Here is a 21,208-nt window from a genome sequence, read left to right as displayed (position 1 = left end):
GAGCAGTACTCCTCTCATTGTATGTGAAAACAAATCACCTAAGGATCTTATCCAAAGGCAAATTCTGACTGAGTAGGTGTAGGAGAAGGCCTGAAATTTGTATTTCTAACAAGCTCTCTGGTAATGCTTTATTACTAATGGTAATGTTGATATTGCTAGGAGCTTCTTCCCCCCATCCCCACCAGAATGGAAGGATGCATCTCTCCCATGGCTAACACTCTTCTGCAATGGAGAAGAGGAACAATGGTACTCCTGACTGGCATTTTGCGAAAATGGAGACATACTTTTTGCCAAGACTGATCTACTAAACTATCCCAGATTACTGGCCTCAGAGCAAAGAATATCAAATCCTGAAAGTTCACAGAGAACATCACTCTGGTTCTGCCTACTGATCTCCATATCATTCTCAAACTTAAGTTTAGGTCTTTTTAGAAAATCAGTCTCTGAACAATTAATTTTATTTTTTAAATGAGTTGTGGTTGACATACAAAAATGTCATATATATTTAATATATCAATCTTGGTGATTTTGAGGATAAGTATATACCCTTGAAACTACCATCCTAAGATTTTGGTCTTACTCTTGTCTTGCTGTGCAACAATGTCTTAACTAAGACTGCTTTAAACATTTATTTTCAATGGAATAAAATTATACTTTTGTTGTCCTATACCTAAAGACAAACTTTTATAACATGAAAATCAGAAGATAGTAAAAATTATTTGACTCAAAGGAGGCAGTAGTATTGAGGTACTGCTCCTCTTCTCCCAGCTCCATGCTCAGGCACTGTCCAGCTCACCTTGTCAAGGGGAACACTGTACAGCTCTGGCAGAAGCGGGACCCCATTTTTTCCCTTGATGAGGACTTCTTCAAGAGCCTCTCTATATTCTTGAACCTGTTGGTATAAGAAAGGGAGAAAAAAATTAGAGAAAGTTCCATTTGGGGATCTAGGGAAGGGCTGTAACTAAAGAAGGTCCTATTGAAAAGGAACACATTCTCCTAGTAAAAGTGAGAAAGGAAGTAGCATTTACTACATGCTTATTGTAGGTCAGACACTATGGTAGGAGTTTTGCATGCTTTAACACAATTAATTTTAATAAACATCCTAGGAGGTATGTATAATTACAAACTTTTTACAAGGAAATTCAGGCTCTAAGAGTTTATGAATTTGTGGAAGATCACACAGCAAATACAAGTTTGACCCCAGGTTTGAGTCCAAGTCAGCCTGCCTCCACAGGCCTTTATTTACCCACTATGTACTACCCTAAGGATAGTTTCTCCACTTTATAAGTACTGGCTTTTAAAACTCTATCTTACCTGACAAATTAAGTTTATGTTATGGTCAAGTTTACTTTTCTGTTATTGTTGTTTAACAATTTGTTGTATACTACTGATACATAAAAAGAAAAAAAACCATTATAATTCATGGTAGAAAAATATACAGTCAGTTCTGCTACAACAGTTATTTTGAAAACACAAATTAGTTCCAGTGCATTTGATATATTAGGGAACAATCTGAGCATAACATGAATTTCACATATGTTCCTGCACAATTTTAACTAAGAACACATTTAGCTGAACTGAGTCATGAAGGTTACACAAAACACATACTTATACATACCTCAGGAGAACAATGAACCATACCATCTGCATGTGGTGTTACAACTCTCCATCTCATTTCAGATAATCCCTCTTCCATCACTTCGTAACTCCTGAGCTGCTCTTTTCTCATGGCCACCCTGGCTGAATGGCTCTGTTCTTTCCTTTTTCTTCAATTCCCCCTCTTTCTTGTCAGCTTATTTTTAGTCTTCCTCTCTATTCTATGTTCTTTTTATCTTTCCTCTCACTCTTTTGCTAGCTGTCTTTTGTTCTCTTCCTCTGGCACACAAGGTGGTGGGCTTTGGAGCCAGGGTGAGCTGGTGGAATGTGGGTGCACATATCCACAAGCAAATTTCAGGCCTTTTCAAGGTAAAAGTGTCATATCTATTGTATTTCTTAACCGTTTAACTTGTATAAATCTGTGATACTGTTTTTATTAGGGTCCTATCATTTTGTATGTACTTCTGACCAACTTTATAAATGTTGTGCCCCAACATTATTTTCCCATAATCCCTATAGTTTTTATTTCTCAAATATGCAGAGCATGGAGATTTTAAAGAAACATATGTCTCATTATAGCTTAACTGATTCTAAACTGCACTTACAACATGTCTTTATCTGTGAAATTCAAAGAAATTTTTATATATCTTCTTCTTTACTTAATAGACAAAAATTATTCTCATTGTATGCATGAAGAAACTGAATAAGTCAATGACAATACTTGGATTACTCCATGGTCAGTATTAAAGCTATATATGTATTTTATTTTCCCCCCAGGTCCTTCCAACCTGTTCCTGTTCCCAAGTTCAAATAACCTAAATGTGCTCTTTATTTAGTAGGCATATTGGATAAATGAATCGTTTTCCTTTTTTTTTTTTTTTTTGAGAAACCAAAGTTTTTGATAAACAATTTTGTAGAATTTGAGAAGGACTGAGAAAAATGCTAGAATCAAATCAGGGTGATGAAAATAGGGCAGGTTATTTTTATTATTGCTTATCTTATTTGCATGTTCAAAAATGGATACTTTATAATTCACTAAAATTTAGAGTAAAAAGTGCCTGTGTCCCCTGAAACTTTATCTTTTTATTTTTTTAATAATTTTTTTGAGATTTATTTATTTATTTAATTTTAGAGAGAGGCAAAGGGAGGGAGACAGAGAGGGAGAAAAATATTGATCAGTTTCACCCCCAATCAGGGATCTATCTGGCCCACAACCCAGGCATGGGAACTGAACTGATGACTTTTTGGTTTGCAGGCCAGTGCTCAATCCACTGAGCCACACCAGCCAGGGCTGGCCCCTGAGACTTCAGTGTAACCCTACCTACCAAAATTGTATTTCAGGTAGCCAAGTATAACTGACTTCAACTGCATTGGATTTATGTCCAAGTTTAGACCATAGCCAATTTGTAGAATTCCTGACACTAAACTTACTTGACCTAGTTTACCAATCTCACTGTTTTCCAATGATGGTTTCTACACTACTTTATTCACGTAGCTAAAAAAAGCAATAGTGACCATGTTTTGGGGGGTGAAGATAGGTATGAGTGGAATGTTGGTTTTTTTTATTATTCTTATTTTTTGGCTAAAGTGAGAACATCATATCTAAGATTTATTATTAAAAATACATACAAAGTCAGGAAGTAAATTTGAGTACCACTAATGACTGTGGCAAGTAGACAGGGCTTGCTATTTTGCTTTTTATATTTCTTAAAATCGAAGTCTGAGTGATGGCAATATCCAGGTCTTCCAAATCCTAAAACCTAGTGCCTTCAACTATGAGTCTCTAAAGGACAACTGTATTTCCTCTTTGTTAAGGAAGACTTCCATTTGGACACAGGGTTGGCACAACCTTTAGCTGAAAGAGGAAGACATAATAAGAACATTGTGCTAAAAAGCTCTTTCCCCATTGCATTACCTGTTCTGTATTGCCAGTGAAGACCCCATCAAGGATAAAGTATGTCCAGAACAATGGCCATTCACACTCTATGTTTTCAAATAACTTCAGCTCAGCTGGTTCATAGTATAGACGATTGGGATCCTGGTAAAAGCATAATAAACACCGTCCTTCTTATCACTCCAAGGTCATATATACATCTTTAGATCAGAGGTATTACAATATAACCTTTCACTATTGATAGTTTGTTTCAGAGAAGGCAGATCACTTACATACTACTTTGCCTTATCAAGTACTTTATGATGTGACTTCTAACTACTAGAACTGGGATAATAATGAAACTACAGGCAGGTTTATGAAGAAGTGAGATCGATCTTTAATAAACTTGAGTTTGAACCTAATCAACACAACTAACAAGCAAGCAAAATATAACCAGAGACATTGAAATAAAGAACAAGCTGACAGTAACCAGAGAGGAGGTGGGAGGGAGGAGGGGAATAACAGGGGAAAGAAGATGAATGGTCATCAAGGAACATGTATAAAGGACCCACGGACAAAGCCAAAGAAGGGTAGGATCGAGAGTGGGAGGTTGGGTGGGTGGGGCGGGGGGCAGCAGTGGGAGGGAAATGGAGACAACTGTATTTGAACAACAATAAAAAAATAAAAATATAAACATGAGTTTGATTTTATATTTCTTAAGTTTTAGATAGCAGCGCAAAATACAAACAGAAATGTTTAGAAGATGGCAAGAGATGAGGGTGTGCAATATAGGATCACCTAAATATATATAAAGAAAATCTTGGTGAACTTTAAGGGAGAGATCAACAGCAATACAGTCAGAGTAAGGAATTTTAACACCCCACTGTGATCAATAGATGGATCTTCCAGATAAAAAACCATCAAGAAACAGTGACCATAAATGAGACACTAGATTGAATGCATTTAATTGATATATACAAAACATTTCATTTCAAAGCAGCAGAATATACATTCTTCTCAAGTGCACATGGAACCTCCTCAAATATGGACCCCATGTTAGGGCGCAAAATAAATCTTAACAAATTGAATAAGACTGAAAACATATCAAGCATTTTCTCAGATCATAATAACATGAAACTAGAAATCAACTTCGATGAAAAACTCAAACACATTTAAATACATGGAGGCTAAATAGCATGTTATTCAACAATGAATGGGTTGTCAATAAGATCAAGGAATAAATAAAAAGTTACCTGGAAACAAATGAAAATGAACACACAACAACCCAAAATTTGTGAGAAACAGTGAAAGCAGTCTTGGGAGGGAAGTTCATAGCATTATAGACCTATCTTGGGAAGAAAGAAAAATCTCAAACAAACCAATCTAACCCTAGCCTAAAAGAACCAGAAAAAAAAAACACAGAGAGAATAAAAGGAAGGAAATAATAAAGATCAGAGTGAAATAAGTAACATAGAGACTAAAATAAATAAATAAATAAATAAAAAAGATGTTTTAAAAAAAGAGAGCTGGTTCTTTGCAAAGATAAATAGTATTGACGAACCTTTAACTAGACTCATGAAGAATAAAAAGGATAGAGGACCCAAATAAATAAAATTGGAAATGAAAGAGAATTAACAACTGATATCATGGAAATACAAGGAATTGTGAGAAAATACTATGAGCAATTATATGCCAACAAATTGGACAAACTAGGCTAAATGTATAAATTTTTAGAAACACAATCTTCCAAAACTGAATCAATAACAATCATAAAATCTGAATAGACCGATTACAACTAATGAAACAGTAGCAGTAATAAAAAAAAACCTCCCAGCATTCAAAAGTCCTGGTCCAGATGGCTTCACAAGTAAATCTTACCAACACTCAGAGAACTAAAACCTATCCGTGTCAAAGTACTCCAAAAAGTTCAAGAGGAGAGAGGGCTTCCAAGCTGTTTTTACAAAGCCAGCATTATCCTAATTCCAGAACCAGATAAAGACACTATAGAGAAAGAAAATTATAGACTAATATCCCTGAAGAACATAAATGCTAAAATCCTCAACAAAATATTAGCAAATTGGACCCAGTGATACATTAAAAAGATAATACACCATGATCAAGTGGGGTTTATCCTGGGAATGCAAGGTTGGTACAATATTCACCAATCAATAAATGTGATATATCATATAAACAAAAATGAAAGATAAATATCACATGTTATCAATAGAGGCAAAAAAAAAGCATTTGATAAAATCCAGCAACCACTTATGATAAAAACTCTCAGCAAAGTGGGAATAGAGAGAACATACCTCAACATAACAAAGGTCATATATGACAAACCTGCAACAAACACCATACTCAATGGGCAAAAACTAAGAGTTTCCCTTAAGATCAGTAACAAGACAGGGATGTGAGCTTTCACCACTCTTATTCAACATAGTACTGGAAGTCCTATCCACAAGAGTCGGACAAGAAGGAAAAATGAAAGGCATCCAAATTGGAAAGGAGGAAGTAAAACTCTCATTATTCACAGATGACATAATATTGCACATAGAATACCCTAAAGATTTCACCAAAAAACTAGACCTAACAAATGAATTTGGCATAGTAGTATGATACAAAATTAATATTCAGAAATTGATGACTTTTTTATACACCACTATGGACTATCAAAAAAAGAAACTAAGAAAACAATCCCATTTACTATTGCAAGAACACCAAAAATAAGGTACCTAGAAGCAAATTTAACAAAGGAGATAGTGATGGGGGGTACCCCATTCCCTCAGAGTCCCCCTGGGTCACCGCAGATGGAGGAAATAAGTCATTCCAGACACTTCTTGGTCTGCCAGGAAAAGGGGGTGGAGAATGCCCAGCTCTTCTCCTGAAGTGGCTTTTATTGAGAACGATATGTGCGGGGGTATACAGCATGCATGCAAAGCTTATCAATCAATGTCAAAAGGCTGTGATTGAAGGAACACAGAGATTTGCCTCAGGTCAGGGTCTGGTAGACAGGGTGGTGCCCATTTGGCCCTGAAACCTGGGAACTGATCACATTCTATGCTTGACTCCAAACATCAGTACTCATTAACTTGAGGGCATTCTTAGCAAAGTAAGTTTCATAGGATTTAATACATTCCTTTTCCAGGCCTAATTGTCCTGGAGAATCGCCTGATCCAGATCAGGGCTGTACCTGCCTCTAGTATTATTTCAAGTCTGAGTCAGGCAGGTGGAGCAGAGAAAGCCAAGAGATAAGGAGACTTCTTTCAGATAGAATGAGGACTCCGGCCATAACAAAGCTGAGGGGTGAGGGTCTTTTTCCCCTTCTCCAGGTCCCCCAAGTCCTTCCCTGATGGCCCCCATGCGACTGTGCCTGTCTTAGATTGCCCCTGCCATCGAGGGGTCTTACCCATCATTGACTAACCAGCCATCTTCTGGGGCCAAGCTGGCTGATGTGAGGGATGCAGGAGCGGTGCCCCTACCAGGGGAACAGGTTTTTTCTCCTCAGTGGCCTATTTTCCCAAAGCCTCCTTGCTCAGCTCCAGCCTTGGGGTCCTTTCGCCTGTTGGCAAGGCTACAGTCCCTGAAACCAGGCAGGATGGTTCCCAACAAGGTAGAAGACCTATAATCAGAAAACTATAGGACACTGAAGAAAGAAATTGATGAAGATAGAAATAAGTGGAAGCATGTACCATGTTCATGGATAGAAAGAACTAACATTATTAAAATGCCCATACTACCCAAAACAATCTATAGATTCAATACAATCCCTATTGAAATACCAATGGCATATTGCACAGATCTAGAACAAATATTTCAAAAATTTATATGGAACCAAAAAAAGAACACAAATAGTCTCAGCAATCTTGAGAAAGATGATCAAAGTTGAAGTGATTACAGCACAGGATATCAAAATATACTAAAAAGTCATTGTAATCAAACAGCCTAGTACTGGCATGAGAACAGGCATATAGATCAATGGAACCGAACAGAAAGCCAGAAATCAACCCACACCTTTATGGTCAATTAATATTTGACAAAGGAGGCAAGAGCATACAATGGAGTAAATACAATCTCTTCAGTAAATGGTGTTAGGAAAATTGGACTGATACATGCAAAAAAAAATAAAAGACCAACTTACACCATCCATAAGAATAAATTCAAAATGGATAAAAGACTTATATGTAAGTCACAAACCATAAAAATCATAGAAGAACTTATAGGCAGCAAAATATCTGACATCTATATTAGCACTGTTTTTGCCAATATTTCTGCCAGGGCAAGGGAAACAAAAGGAAAAAAATAAACAAATGGGACTACATTAAACTGGAAAGCTTCTGCACAACAAAAGAAACCACTGATGAAGTGGAAAGGGAACCCACTATATAGAAAAACATATTTGCCTAAGATACATTTGATAGGGGATTAATTACCAAAATATATAAAGAATTTAAACAACTCAACACCAGGAAGATAAAGAACCCAAATAAAAAATGGGCAAGGGACCTGAATAGACACTTCTCCAAAGAGGACATACAAATGGCCAACCCACATGAAAAAATGCTCAACATTACTAATCATCAGAGACATACAAATTAAAACCACAATGAGCCCTGGCTTATGTGGCTCAGTAGATTGAGCACCGGTCTGCAAACCAAAGGGTTGCCAGTTTGATTGCCAGTCAGGTCACATGTCTGGGTTGTGGGCCAGGTCCCCAGTAGGGGGTGTGGGAGGGGCAACCACACACTGCTGTTTCGCTCTCTCTCTCTCTCCCCCTCTGTCTAAAAATAAATTTTTAAAAATTAAAAAGAAACACAATGAAATATTCACCCCATACCCACCAGAATGGCTACCATCAATAAATCAATAAACAATAAGTGCTGGCAAGGCTGTGGAGAAAAGGGAACCCTAGTGTACTGTTGGTGGGAATGCAGACTGGTGCAGCCAGTGTGGAAAACAGTATGGAGTTTCTTCAAAAAACTAAAAATGGGCTTCTATTTGACCCAGCAATCCCAGTTCTGGAAATATAGCCTAAGAATCCTGAATCACTAATTCAAAAGAATATATGCACTCCTACGTTCACTGCAGCCTTATTTGCAATAGCCAAGATTTGAAAGCAGCCCAAGTGCCCATCAGCTGATGAGTGGTTAAAAAAGCTGTCGTACATTTACACAATGGAATACTATACAACCATAAAAACAAAGGAAATTTTACCCTTTACAACAGCATGGATAGACCTGGAGAGTATTATGCTAAGTGAAATAAGCCAGTCAGAGAATGACAAATACCACATAATCTCACTTATAAGTGGAATCTAATGAATAAAATAAACTGTCAAACAAAGTAGAAACAGAGGTATGGATACATGGACTGACAGCTATCAGAGGGGAGGAAGGAGGGGGGACTGGATGAAAGAAGGTGAAGGGCTTAGCTAAAGAACATATACGCATAACCCACAGACACGGACAACAGTGTGTTGATGGCCTTAGGAAAAGGGGGGCAATGGTTAGGTGGAGGTAGGCAAAGGGGGAAAATGAGGACAATTGTAATAGTATAAACAATAAAAATAAAGTTAAAAAAACAGATTGCCAAGATATAGACTAAAATATCAAAAGCTATTAATATCTGAATGAAAAATTCTTGATGACATTTCCTTTAGTACAATTTTTCTCCATTTTCTAAGGTCATAGCAAAGATAATACTTGCATAATAAAAAATTATAAAGAAACAAAAGAGATGAGGGTTGGGAACCATCCTCATGAGGTGATACATGAAGCAAAAATTATACATGCAATACCTATACATAATGAATGAACAGCTGAAGAACAGATTCTTGGAAAACCTCACAGTTTGGTGAGTGAAGAACAGAAAGAGGAAAAGAATTAGGATGGCTGTGCAATGTTGTGAAAACTGAAATAAGAAAAGAGTTTCAAGAAAACTTAGGGGTAGGTAACAGTGATGTGCTAAAGAGAAGTCAAGTGGAATAAGGATTGAGGAAAGGCTTTTGGGTCAGTCACAGTAGATTACGATGAAGTTTCAGAGCATAATTTTAGTAGATTGGTAGGGGCAGAAGTCAACAGGGCTAAACAATAAAGTTTAAGAGAGGAAGTAGACCACAAGAGTTGAGCTCGATGATTGAAAAAATATATAGTAATAGCTCTTAACCAGCAAATCTAAGTATTAACTGATGTTTACATTCCCAATGAAAGTGCTTCTTATTGATCATTCATTCCTGTTAATAATACTTAATTTTCTTAATTGGTACTTCCACGTAGAAAATTCTAAATATATATATATATATATTTTTAAATTTGCAATCCTGATCTGAGGATATGACCATTGATTTAGGAAGAGGAAGGAAGGGAGGGAGGGGGGAGAGAGAGAGAATGGGAAAGAGAGAGACAGACAGACAGACAGACAGACAGACATTGATAAGAGGTAGAAACATCAATCAGTTGCCTCCTGTATGCAGGGATTGAGCCCACAACCTAGGTATGTGCCCTGACTGGCAATCGAACCCATAATCTTTTGGTGCACAGGATGTTCCAACCAACTGAGCCAGCAGGCCAGGACCCAATGAAAATTTTTAACAAGTGTCACAAAAGTAAATTAATTTTTCTAGATCATGAACTGTATAGAACTAACCAACCTCAAAAAGTAGAAGGGAGACAGAAAGATATGATGGAAAAATTTTACCCTATATCATTATTAAATATTTGAGGGGAAAATACTTTGAGGCTATGCAAATATTGTGTTTCTGCCTAAGCTTTCATCCACTGATTTCGGCATCCAACCTGAAACTAACCAACCACAAAAGTGGAAGAACTATACTTACTCTATTTTATTTAATTCAGAAAGGAAGACAAACAGAACTTGGCTACTAAGCCCAACAAAAGTAGAAATCATCAGTTATTGTTATCCTATTTAGTGATTATTTTAAGTACCATGAATGAGGTTAAGTATTTTTTCTGAATGGGGCTGCATATAGTAGTGAGCATTTTACCTTGGAATCATTTTGGGGAGAAGGAACCTACCTCTTTAGGAGTTTTATATCCATCTCGTAGAAAGCGACAGCAACCATAACGACCCTGGGAATGCAGAGAAAAAAGGTCAGAAGTATGCACATTGGTCCAGCCTTAAAATTATTCAGAAACACATCGTTTGTTGTAACCCTTGTAAAGATCTATGCACTCAGTACAGGAGCATCTAAATATATAAAGCAAATCTTGACGGACATAAAGGGAGAGGTCAACAGTAATACAGTCATAGTAGGGGATTTTAACACCACGTTGACGTCAGTAGCCAGATTTTCCAGACAAAAAATTAACAAAAAAACAGTGTCCTTAAATGACATGCCAGATTATATGGATTTAATTGATACCCTCAGAGCATTTTACCTGAAAGAAGCAGAATACACACTCCTTTCATTTAGACATGGAACATTTTCTAGGATAGACCACAGGTTAGGACACAAAACAAATCTCAATAAATTTAAGAAGATTGAAATCATATCAAGCAACTTCTCTGATAACAATGGTATGACATTAATAATCAATTAAAAGAAAAAAAACTGAAAAACACAAAAACACAAAGAGGTTAAATAACGTATTACTGAACAATAAATCAGTTAACAATGAGATCAAAGAAGAAATCAAGAGATACCTTGAGACAAATGAAAATGGGAACACAACAACCCAAAATCTATCACAAATGGTGAAAGCAATCCTAAGAGGGAAATTCATAGTGTTACAGGCCTACCTCAAGAAACAAGAAAAGTCTCAAATAAACCACTGATCCTTACACTTGAGGGAGCTATTAAAACAACAAACAAATCCAAAAGTGAGTAGAAGGAAGGAAGTAATAAAGATCACAGGGAAAATAAATGATGTAGAGACAAAAAAAAAAAATCAGTGAAACCAAGAGCTGGTTGTTTGAAAAGATAAACAAGATTGATGAACCTTTAACCAGACTCATCGAGAAAAGAAAGAGAGAATCCAAATAAATGAAATTGAATTTGAAAGAGGAGAAGTAACCACTGGTACTATATAAATACAAAGATTTATAAGAAAATATTACAAATAACTATGTCAACAAATTAGACAATCTGGATAAATTCGTAGAAACATATAATCTTCTAAAACTGAACCAAGGAGAAACAGAAAATCTGAACAGACCAATTACAACCAATGAAACTGAAGCAGTAATACAAAACTTCCAGCATACAAAAGTTCTGGACCAAATGTCTTCAAAGGTGAAATTTACCAAATATTCAAAGAAGAACTAATACCTATCCTATAACTATTCTAAAATGTTCAAGAGAAGGCTCCCAAGCTCATTTTATGAGGTCAGCATTATCTGGATTCCAAAATCATATAAAGGCAATACAAACAACAAAAATTATAGGCCAGTATACTTGATGAACATAGATGCAAAAGTCCTCAACAAAATATTAACAAACCAAATACAGCAATGCATCAAAAAGATCATAAACCATGATCAAGTGGGATTTATTTGTGGGATGCAAGGATAGTACAATATCCCCAAATCAATTAACATGGCATACCATATAAACAAAATAAAGGATAAAAATCATACGATCATAGCAATAGATTCAGAAAACACATGTGACTAAACCAGCGCACATTTATGATAAAAACTCTCAGCAAGCGGGAATAATTAGAACATATCTCAACATAATAATGGCCATTTATGATAAACCCAGTGCTAACATCATACTCAATGGGAGAAAACTACAAGCATTCCCCTTAAGATCAGGAACAAGACATGGATGTCCATTTTAGCCACTCTTAATCAACATAATACCGGAAGTCCTAGCCACAGCAATCAGATAAGAAGAAGAAATAAAAGGCATCCAAATTGGAAAGGAAGAAGTAAAACTTTCATTATCTGCAGATGACATGATTCTGTATATAGAAAACCCTAAAGATTCCACCAAAAAACTGTTAGAACTGATCATTAAATTCAGTAAAGTAGTAGGATACAAAATAAATACCCATTAATTGATGACATTTCTATACACAAATAATTAACTATAATTAAGTGAAACTAAGAAAACAATCCCATTTACAATTGCATAAAAAAATACTTACAAGTAAATTTAACCAAGGAAGTAAAAGACTTGTACTCAGAAGATTATAAGACAGGAAGGAAGAAATTGAAGAAGATACAAATAAATGTAAATTTATTACATTAGGCAGAAATTGAAGAAGATACATGGAAGCATATACCATGTTCATGGACAGAAAGAATTAACATTGTTAAATCCATAGTACCCAAAGCAATCTAAAGAGTTGATACAAGTCCTATCAAAATACTAATGGTGTATTTCACAGACCTAGAACAAATGATCCAAAAATTTATATGAAACCACAAAAGACCCCTAAGAGACACAGCAATCTTGAGAAAAAACAAAGTTGGAAGTATCATACTATCTGATATCAAACTATACAATAAGGCTATAGTAATCAAAACAGCATGCTACTGGCATAAATACAGACATATAGGTCTATGGAACAGAATAGAGAACCAGAAATAAATCTACACCTATATGGTCAATTAATGTTTCACAAAGGAGGCAAGAATGTGCAGTGGGGTAAAGACAGTCTACTCAATAATTCGTGTTGGAAAAATTGGACAGATACACTCAAAGAAATGAAACTAGACCACCTACCTACATGATAACTAGAATAAACTTAAAATGGATTGACTTAATCCATTTTAAATACAAGATTTAAAACCAGAAAATTCTTGGAAGAAAACATAGGCAGTAAAATCTCAGACATTTCTCTAATATTTTCTCTGATATACCTCCACAAGCAAGGGAAGCAAAAGGAAAAATAAACTAAATGGACTACATCAAACCAAAAACTTTTTGCACAGCGAAGGAAACCCTCAACAAAAAGAAAAGACAATCCACTGAATGAGAGAACATATTTGCCAATGATACATCTAAATAAAGGTTTAATAGTCAAAATTTATTCTTTAAAAACCCTCATACAACTGAACACCAAAAAAACAAACAATTCAATTAAGTATTTGGCAAAGGACTTGAATAGACATTTCTCCAAAGAGGACATACAGATAGCCAATAGACGTATAAAAAGATGCACAACATCACTAATCTACAGAGAGATGCAAATTAAAACCACAATGAGAATATCATATCACACCTGTCAGAATGGCCATCATTAATAAACCAACAAACAAGTGCTCGTGAGGCTGTGGAGAAAAGGGAACTCTAGTACACTGTTGGTGGGAATGCAGACTGGTGCAGCCACTGTGGGAAGCAGTGTGGAATTTCCTCAAAAAATTATAAATGGAATTGCCTTATGACCCAGTGATTCCACTTCTGTGTATATAACCAATGAAATCCAAAACACTAATTTGAAAGAATATTGACACCCTTATCTTCATTGTAGTATTATTTAAAGTAGCCAAGATATGGAAGCAACCAAGTACTTATCAATAAACGAGTGGATAAAAAAAGCTGCAGTGCACATATACGATGGAATATTACTCAGCCATAAAAAGAATAAAATCTTACCATTTGCAACAGCATGGATTGACCTAGAGTCTATTATGCTAAGTGAAATAAATCAGTCTTAAAAAACAATACCAAATTGTTTCACTTATATGTGGAATCTACAGAACAAAATAAACAACAGAAACAGACATAGATACAGAGAACAGATTGATGGTTGCCAGATGGGAGGGGTTTTTCAGGACTGAGTAGAAAAGGTGAAGGGACTGAGAAGTATAGATTGGTAGTAACAAAATAATCATAGGGATGTAAAGTAAAGCATAGAGAATATATTATATTAATTAGGTATTGTGCCAGGTAGGTACTGGGAATGTCAGGGGGAACACTTTGTAAATTATATGATTGTCTAACCACTATGAACCCGAAACTAATACAAAATAATATTGAATATAAACTGTAATTGAAAAATAAAAAAGAAATACATCTTTTGCAACAGCTACATGTGCCAACCTATCACCAATATAGACACAATAATTAAAAAATAATAACTCGGAGATCCAAGATGGCAGAGGAGTGAGTGGAAGTTATAGTAACCTCCTCCCAGGACCAATCTGGAAGTACAACTAAGTTGTGGATAAATCATCCAGAACAAACAACTGAACAACAGTGAGAGAGAAGCCTTATAACCCCAGAAAGACAGAAAAAAACAGCTTCAGCACGAGACTGGTAGGGAGTGCAGAGGAGACACCAGAGTGCTGGCTTGGCACCCACAGGCAGCAGCTGAAGTGCTGGAGGGATATTTAAGTAACCAGTTGGATCCCCCTGAGAAGTGTGGGGCCTAAACCCTAAGCTGAGATCCCCAGCCTAGAGCACTAGAGCCTGAAAAGTACACAGATGACATACAGCTGTAAAAAGTGGCAGGGTTGCTCTCAGAGAGGGGCAGCTGGAGACGCAAAGAACTGTTTAAAGGACCAGTGCATAAATTTTCATTTGCAGTCACTTACCCTGGGCTCCGCCAAAAAGTCAGGACAGAGTGAACTAGAGACGCTTGAGGAGAGACTGGATACAGAGGCCTTGGGGAGAGAACTGAGAGAGTAGCCCGGTGCTGAGTGATCACCCATAAGGCAGCAGCCTTCTTGTTTAGGCAGGTCACTTCCCTCTGAGCAGGAGCAGCCTGAAGGGAAGCAATAGCCCAGGCTCCAGGAGGACTCTGCCCCACCTATGGTGCTTAAGCCTGACTGAGTGCAGAGTGACTAGTTTAATAACTGAAGGAGTCAGCCACAGACAACAGATCTCTGGTAAGTCTTGACCAGGCTGTTTAAGGCCAGAGGGGTCAACATCTGACATCACCAGAGGCAGATCCAGGAAAAAAAACAGTGGTAAATACCAGATGCTACTGAGATGAAATCCACCATGGTCTTCTCCATGATTTGCGATATTTTCTTTCCTGAATAGCTTGGTAACATTCATTTCTTGTCCTTCAAGTTTGTGCATATGAAGTCACTAGATTTTATATTATAGATTATTTCAATTCACATATTTTGCTTCCTCCCTTCTCTTACCCTATTTTACCTTCTTCTTTCCTCTTATTATTTTAGTTTTAAATTTTGTTTTCTCTCTTGCTACAACTTGTTTCTATTCTGCACTCTTAATATTTCTCCCCCATCCAGCCTCAGAACCAATTTTCTTGTCAATGGTCACCTCACATTCTTTTTCCCCGCTCTTAAAATATGTATGTTCTCTTTCCACCTTTAGCAATCTTTGCTTGTTGGTTGTGGATACGGTGGTAGTTGTTGCATTTTTTCAATTTTATCTCTAGATCTTCACTATTTTTGTATTTCAAATCTCAAATTTTACCATTCCCCTCTCCTACCCTTTTTTCAGTGTCAAATTTTAATTTTTCCCTGTCTTAGCCTGTTCTTTTTCTCTTTTCCTTTTTCATCATGCCTTTTTTTTCTTTTTCTTTTCATTTCAAATTTTAATTTTTCCTGTCTTAGCCCGGTTTCTGTTCCTTACTTTTAGCATTCCCTCTCCCTCTATCATCTCACAATCACGTCCTTTTCCTCTAGACATCCCTTAAACTTTTTTTCTTTCTTTTTCCCATCCCACCTATATTAGTTCTAGCTCATTTGTGGTTGATAGTGCTGTGGTGGACCTTCCCTCCAATTTGTTTCCTATTTTTTTTAAAAGATTTTATTTATTTACTTTCAGACAGAGAGGGAGGGAGAAAGAGAGGGAGAGAAACAGCAATGTGTGGTTGCCTCTCACGTGTCCCCTACTGGGGACCTGGCCTGCAACCCAGGCATGTGCCCTGAATGGGATTCAAACTGGTGACCCTTTGGTTTGCAGGCCAGCACTCAATCCACTGAGCCACACCAGCCAGGACTGGTTCCTTTTTTTATTATTGATTTGTTTTTTTTCCTTTTTCTTTCTCTCTCACTATATTTTATTTTATATTAATTTCTGTTTAATCTAATACTATATGCTTCCTTTCTCTTACTCCATTCTGCCTTCTTCATTCCCTTTTTTATAATATAAATTTTACTTTCTCTTTTTGCATTGCTCTGATTCCCTGCTCTTATTAGTGTTCCTCCCTCTACCCTCTCAAAATCATTCATCTTTCAGTAGGTCATCTCACATTCACTCTCTTTTCTTATAATAGTCTTAATCTCTTTAAACCCTTATTAATATTGTTCATTTGCTGTTGATAGTGGGATTGCAGGGGGTAGTTATTTTTGCGGGTGTGGGTTAGTTTCCTGGGCTTTGTGGTTTTGTTCTGGCAGCACCTGCACAACAGCATGCAAGACGTGGTGGGTGGAATGGCCCTCAGTCAACCAGCTGGAGGGAAGGACCCATCAAAGAATGGCCCAACAACAATCAATACCCAATTACATACAGAGAGCCAACATAAATGACATAAAAGGCATCCCAAGAGCATCAAGTTCAGAAGATCAAGGAGACTGCACCACTGAAACCTACAGGTCTCCTACCATAAAAGTTCACACCACAAAGACAGAGAGTCAAAACAGATCAACTTAAGAAGCAGAAGAAAACAAGAAGAGTCTCCCCTAAAATGGGAAGACAGAGAAACAACCCTCAATTGAAAGGAAAGGTGGAATCCCCAGAAAGAGTGCTAAATGAAATAGAGGCAAGTAAGCTATCAGACATTGAGTTCAAATCAATGGTTGTAAGGAAGCTCAATGATCTTCGTGAGAATTACAAAGAACTACAGAGAAGCTACAAAGAACTTACTGAAAACTACACCAGTATGAAAAGGACATAGAAACTATCAACAAGAGCCAGGAAGAAATGAAGAATACAATTTCAGAATTGAAGAACATTACTATGTTCTTCATAGTAATTAAAAGGAGGCTAGATGAAGCAGAGGATTGCATGAGCAAGCTGGAGGACAAGGTAGAAAAAAATTCCTGGAAAGAGCAAGAAAAGAAAAACAGACTAAAAAAAAAATGAAGAGAGTTTAAGGGAGCTGCAGGACAACATGAAACATAATAATATCTGTATAATAGGGACACGAGAAGGAGAAGAAGAGGAGCAACGGATCAAAAACCTGTTTCAAAAAGCAATGACATTGAAGAAAGAAATTAAGGAAAACACAAATAAATGGAAGCATATACCGTGCTCATGGATTGGAAGAATTAATATCATCAAAATGTCCATACTACCCAAAGCAATTTATAGATTCAACACAATCCCTATTAAGATACCAATGACATATTTCAGAGAAATAGAACAGACATTTCAAAAATTTATATGGAACCATAAACAACCCCGAATAGCCGCAGCAATTTTGAGAAAGAAAAACAAAGTAGGAGGGATCACAATACCAGACATCAAACTATACTACAAAGCCACTATACTCAAAACAATCTGGTACTGGCACAAGAACAGATCCATAGAAGAATGGAACAGAATAGAAAGCCCAGAAATAAGCCCAGGTCTATACAGGCAACCAATATTTGACAAAGGGGGCAGAAGCATAAAATGGAGCAATAATAGCTTCTTCGACAAATGGTGTTGGGAGAGCTGGACGGCTACTTGCAAAAAATTGAAATTGGATCACCAACTGACACCATAGACAAAAATAAACTCAAGATGGATAAAAGACTTAAATATAAGTCGCAACACCATCAAAGTCTTAGAGGAGAACATTGGCAGGAAACTCTCAGATATCCCACGCAGCAATTTTTTCACTGATATGTCTCCTAAAGGAAGGGACATAAAGGAAAGAATAAACAAGTGGGACCTCATCAAAATAAGAAGCTTCTGCACGGCCAAAGAAAACATCAGCAAAATGAAAAGGGAGCCAACCCTATGGGAAAATACATTCGCTAGTGATACATCAGATAGAGGTTTGATCTCCAAGATATATAGAGAACTCACTCGACTCCACTCCAAGAAGACAAACGATCCAATCAAAAAATGGGCAAAGGACCTGGGCAGACGTTTTTCCAAGGAAAAGATGCAGAGGGCCCAGAGACATTTGAAAGGATGCTCGGCATCACTAGCCATCAGAGAAATGCAGATCAAATCCACCATGAGGTACCACCTCACACCGGTCAGAACGGCCATCATATACAGATCCACAAACAACAGGTGCTGGCGAGGCTGTGGAGAAAAGGGAACCCTAATACACTGTTGGTGGGAATGCAGACTGGTGCAGGCATTGTGGAAAGCAGTGTGGAATTTCCTCAAAAAGCTGAAGATGGAACTGCCTTTTGATCCAGTGATTCCCCTGCTGGGACTGTATCCTAAGAATCCCAAAACGCCAATTCAAAAGAACCTATGCACCCCAATGTTCATAGCAGCACAATTTACCATAGCCAAGTGTTGGAAGCAACGTCAATGCCCATCCGTAGGTGACTGGATCAAAAAACTATGGTACATTTACACAATGGAATACTATGCAGCAGAAAGAAAAAAAAGAACTACTAAACTTCGCGACAGCACGGATGGAACTAGAGAGCATTATGCTAAGCAAAATAAGCCAGGTGGCGAAAGACAAATACCATATGATCTCACCTATAAGTGGAACCTAACCAACAATACAAAGATGCAAGGAAAATAAGACCAGCAACACTGAAAGGAAAAGAAACCAACAGAGACAAGAGGGAAGGGGGGGGCAGGGAAAAAGGAAGGGAAGGGGGAAAGTCAAGGAACATATAGCAAGGACTCATGGATAAAACCAAAGGGGAAGAGCTGAGGGAGGGAAGGAGGGAGCGGGCAAGGGAAAGTGGTGGGGGGAGGCAGAGACAAATGTATTTGAAAAAATAAATTAAAATAAAATTTAAAAAAACCAAAGGGGTAGAGTTGAGGGAGGGTGGGAGGGAGGGAGGGGGCAAGGGAAAGTGGTGGGGGGAAGGCAGAGACAAACGTAATTGAAAAAATAAATTAATTAATTTAAAATTAAAGAAAAAGAAAAAGCAATGAGAGAAAATTTCCCTGAGAGCAAGAAGTAAACCCAAAGAAGAATCTGTAAGTATCATCCACCAATTTACCACACACTTTCTGTGAGAGGTAGCACAGAATCATCACCTATAGACCTACCCTGGAAATATTTTCCAGATATTCTTTCTTACAAACTGAACAATGCAAGAGAGTGTTTGTGGCCTCTCTTTTTCCACTAATATTCAAAAAACTGGAAAAGGACATAGGTAGTCCAATACTGTTAAATTACAACAAGCCAAAAAAAAGGGTTTTTCCCCTCTGTAACATGAAATAAAGCCCCACAAAGCAAAGTCAACTAAATAAAATGTTTTAAGGCTATAGAATGAAAAATGCCAACCCAGTAAAAGAAAGCCAAGATATCCTACAGGCATTTAAAAGTTTATGAGAAATAGAAAGTCTCCCACAAAATCCCATAGAATGAAAAACATGCATTTTATAACTAATGAGAAAACAATCATGTAACACTGAATTTATGCAAAATAGACAGAGATTCATAGATGATGTAGTCTAGTCCTTCACTTTACAGACAAGGTCACTGAGTCCCAGGAAAATAAAAGCAACGCACTGACTGTCTCACAGAGAGCAAGTGGCAGAACGAGAGCTAGAACTCAGGTGTCCTGATGCCCCTTACACAGCTCTGTCCACTCCTCCACAGAACTCTCTTAACCCAGGCACCAGGGACCACGCAAGAGATTCCATCTTCAAAATGCTTTTCACTGAGTTCCAAAGATGTCTACTTTTAAACAAAAGTGCCCCTCAAACAGATCCCAAGCCATTATATTTTCGCTCTTAATCCTTGAGAAGGTGAATTTTCATTCCTTTCTAGGGCCAGGGTTCGAAGGAAGCCATACTCATAAGATGCCACTGCTAGTAAAATGCTTTCTTCAGGAATAAGGAAGAGGAGAAGAATAAAAGAAAAAGAAAAAGACAGAACCTGCAAGAAATGAAACATAATCGAGTATTTGTACTTGGATGCAAAATCCAGAACTTGCTTTCTTCCTTTCACAGTCTGAGTTCCCACCAATGTGATGCCAACACATTATTTCTAATTAAATTTATTGAGGTGATATTGGCTAATAAGATCATACAGGTTTCAAGCATGAATTTCTATGATACATGCTCTGTATATTGCACTCTGTGCCCACCACCTACAGTCAGATCATCTTCCATCACCATATATTTGGCCCCCTCTACCCTCGACTATTCCCCATGCCCCTTCCCTCTGGTAACAACCATACTGGTGTCTGTGTCTATGAGTTTTAGGAAAAAAACAAACTCACTTTCCTTTCTTCCATTCATTTTCCAGCTGCCCTTAGGAGGCCTAAGTAAATGTATTCCTGTATTGGGACAACAATACCACTTCCCTCCAGCATCTCTGCTCTCCTTGCTTTGGGTTTGTAGGTGCCTAGTAAGTGTTGGTACCTGCATGTGGGCCATGTATGTTCACGCATCTTGAGTGGTCTAAAAATAGTGCACAGCTCCATATGTCTATAACAGCAACCTGCTGACATTACAATACGGTGCTGATATTTTTCATACATACCCACACTTCAGAGCACACACACTCCTCTCCTTTCAAATTTACTCTCATAAGCATCCTTCGTAGTCTGTCTTTAGAAGACTGCATCATCATGCAGGCTACAAGATATTTAGAGGAAGTGGGTTTCTACTGGTGTTTCTGGGTTCTTCTGGGTTCTAGGTCACTCTTAATGAAGCAATCACCAGTCAGGAGGGCTTTACTCACGTCCCAGACTGCCAGACAGTCACACAGTTCG

General features: G+C 37.4%; 1 protein-coding gene across 2 annotated transcripts in view; it reads right to left on the bottom strand.

Moving 5' to 3' along the window:
* PHKA1 (phosphorylase kinase regulatory subunit alpha 1) overlaps positions 1 to 21,208 on the bottom strand; it is a 136,862-nt gene that overhangs the window by 68,042 nt on the left and 47,612 nt on the right. For both annotated transcript variants that reach the window (XM_054579583.1, XM_054579584.1), the window contains 3 exons: positions 10,501 to 10,554; positions 3,512 to 3,634; positions 797 to 892 (listed from right to left, as the gene is read on the bottom strand). In XM_054579583.1, the coding sequence (XP_054435558.1) occupies positions 797 to 892; positions 3,512 to 3,634; positions 10,501 to 10,554 (273 nt within the window). The remainder of the gene's footprint in view (positions 1 to 796; positions 893 to 3,511; positions 3,635 to 10,500; positions 10,555 to 21,208) is intronic.

Source organism: Pteronotus mesoamericanus, unplaced genomic scaffold, assembly GCF_021234165.1.
Source record: "Pteronotus mesoamericanus isolate MK-2021 breed Mesoamerican mustached bat unplaced genomic scaffold, CSHL_Meso_final contig_55, whole genome shotgun sequence".
NCBI classification, from domain to species: Eukaryota; Metazoa; Chordata; class Mammalia; order Chiroptera; family Mormoopidae; genus Pteronotus; species Pteronotus mesoamericanus.
This window is presented reverse-complemented; position numbering and strand designations above follow the sequence as displayed.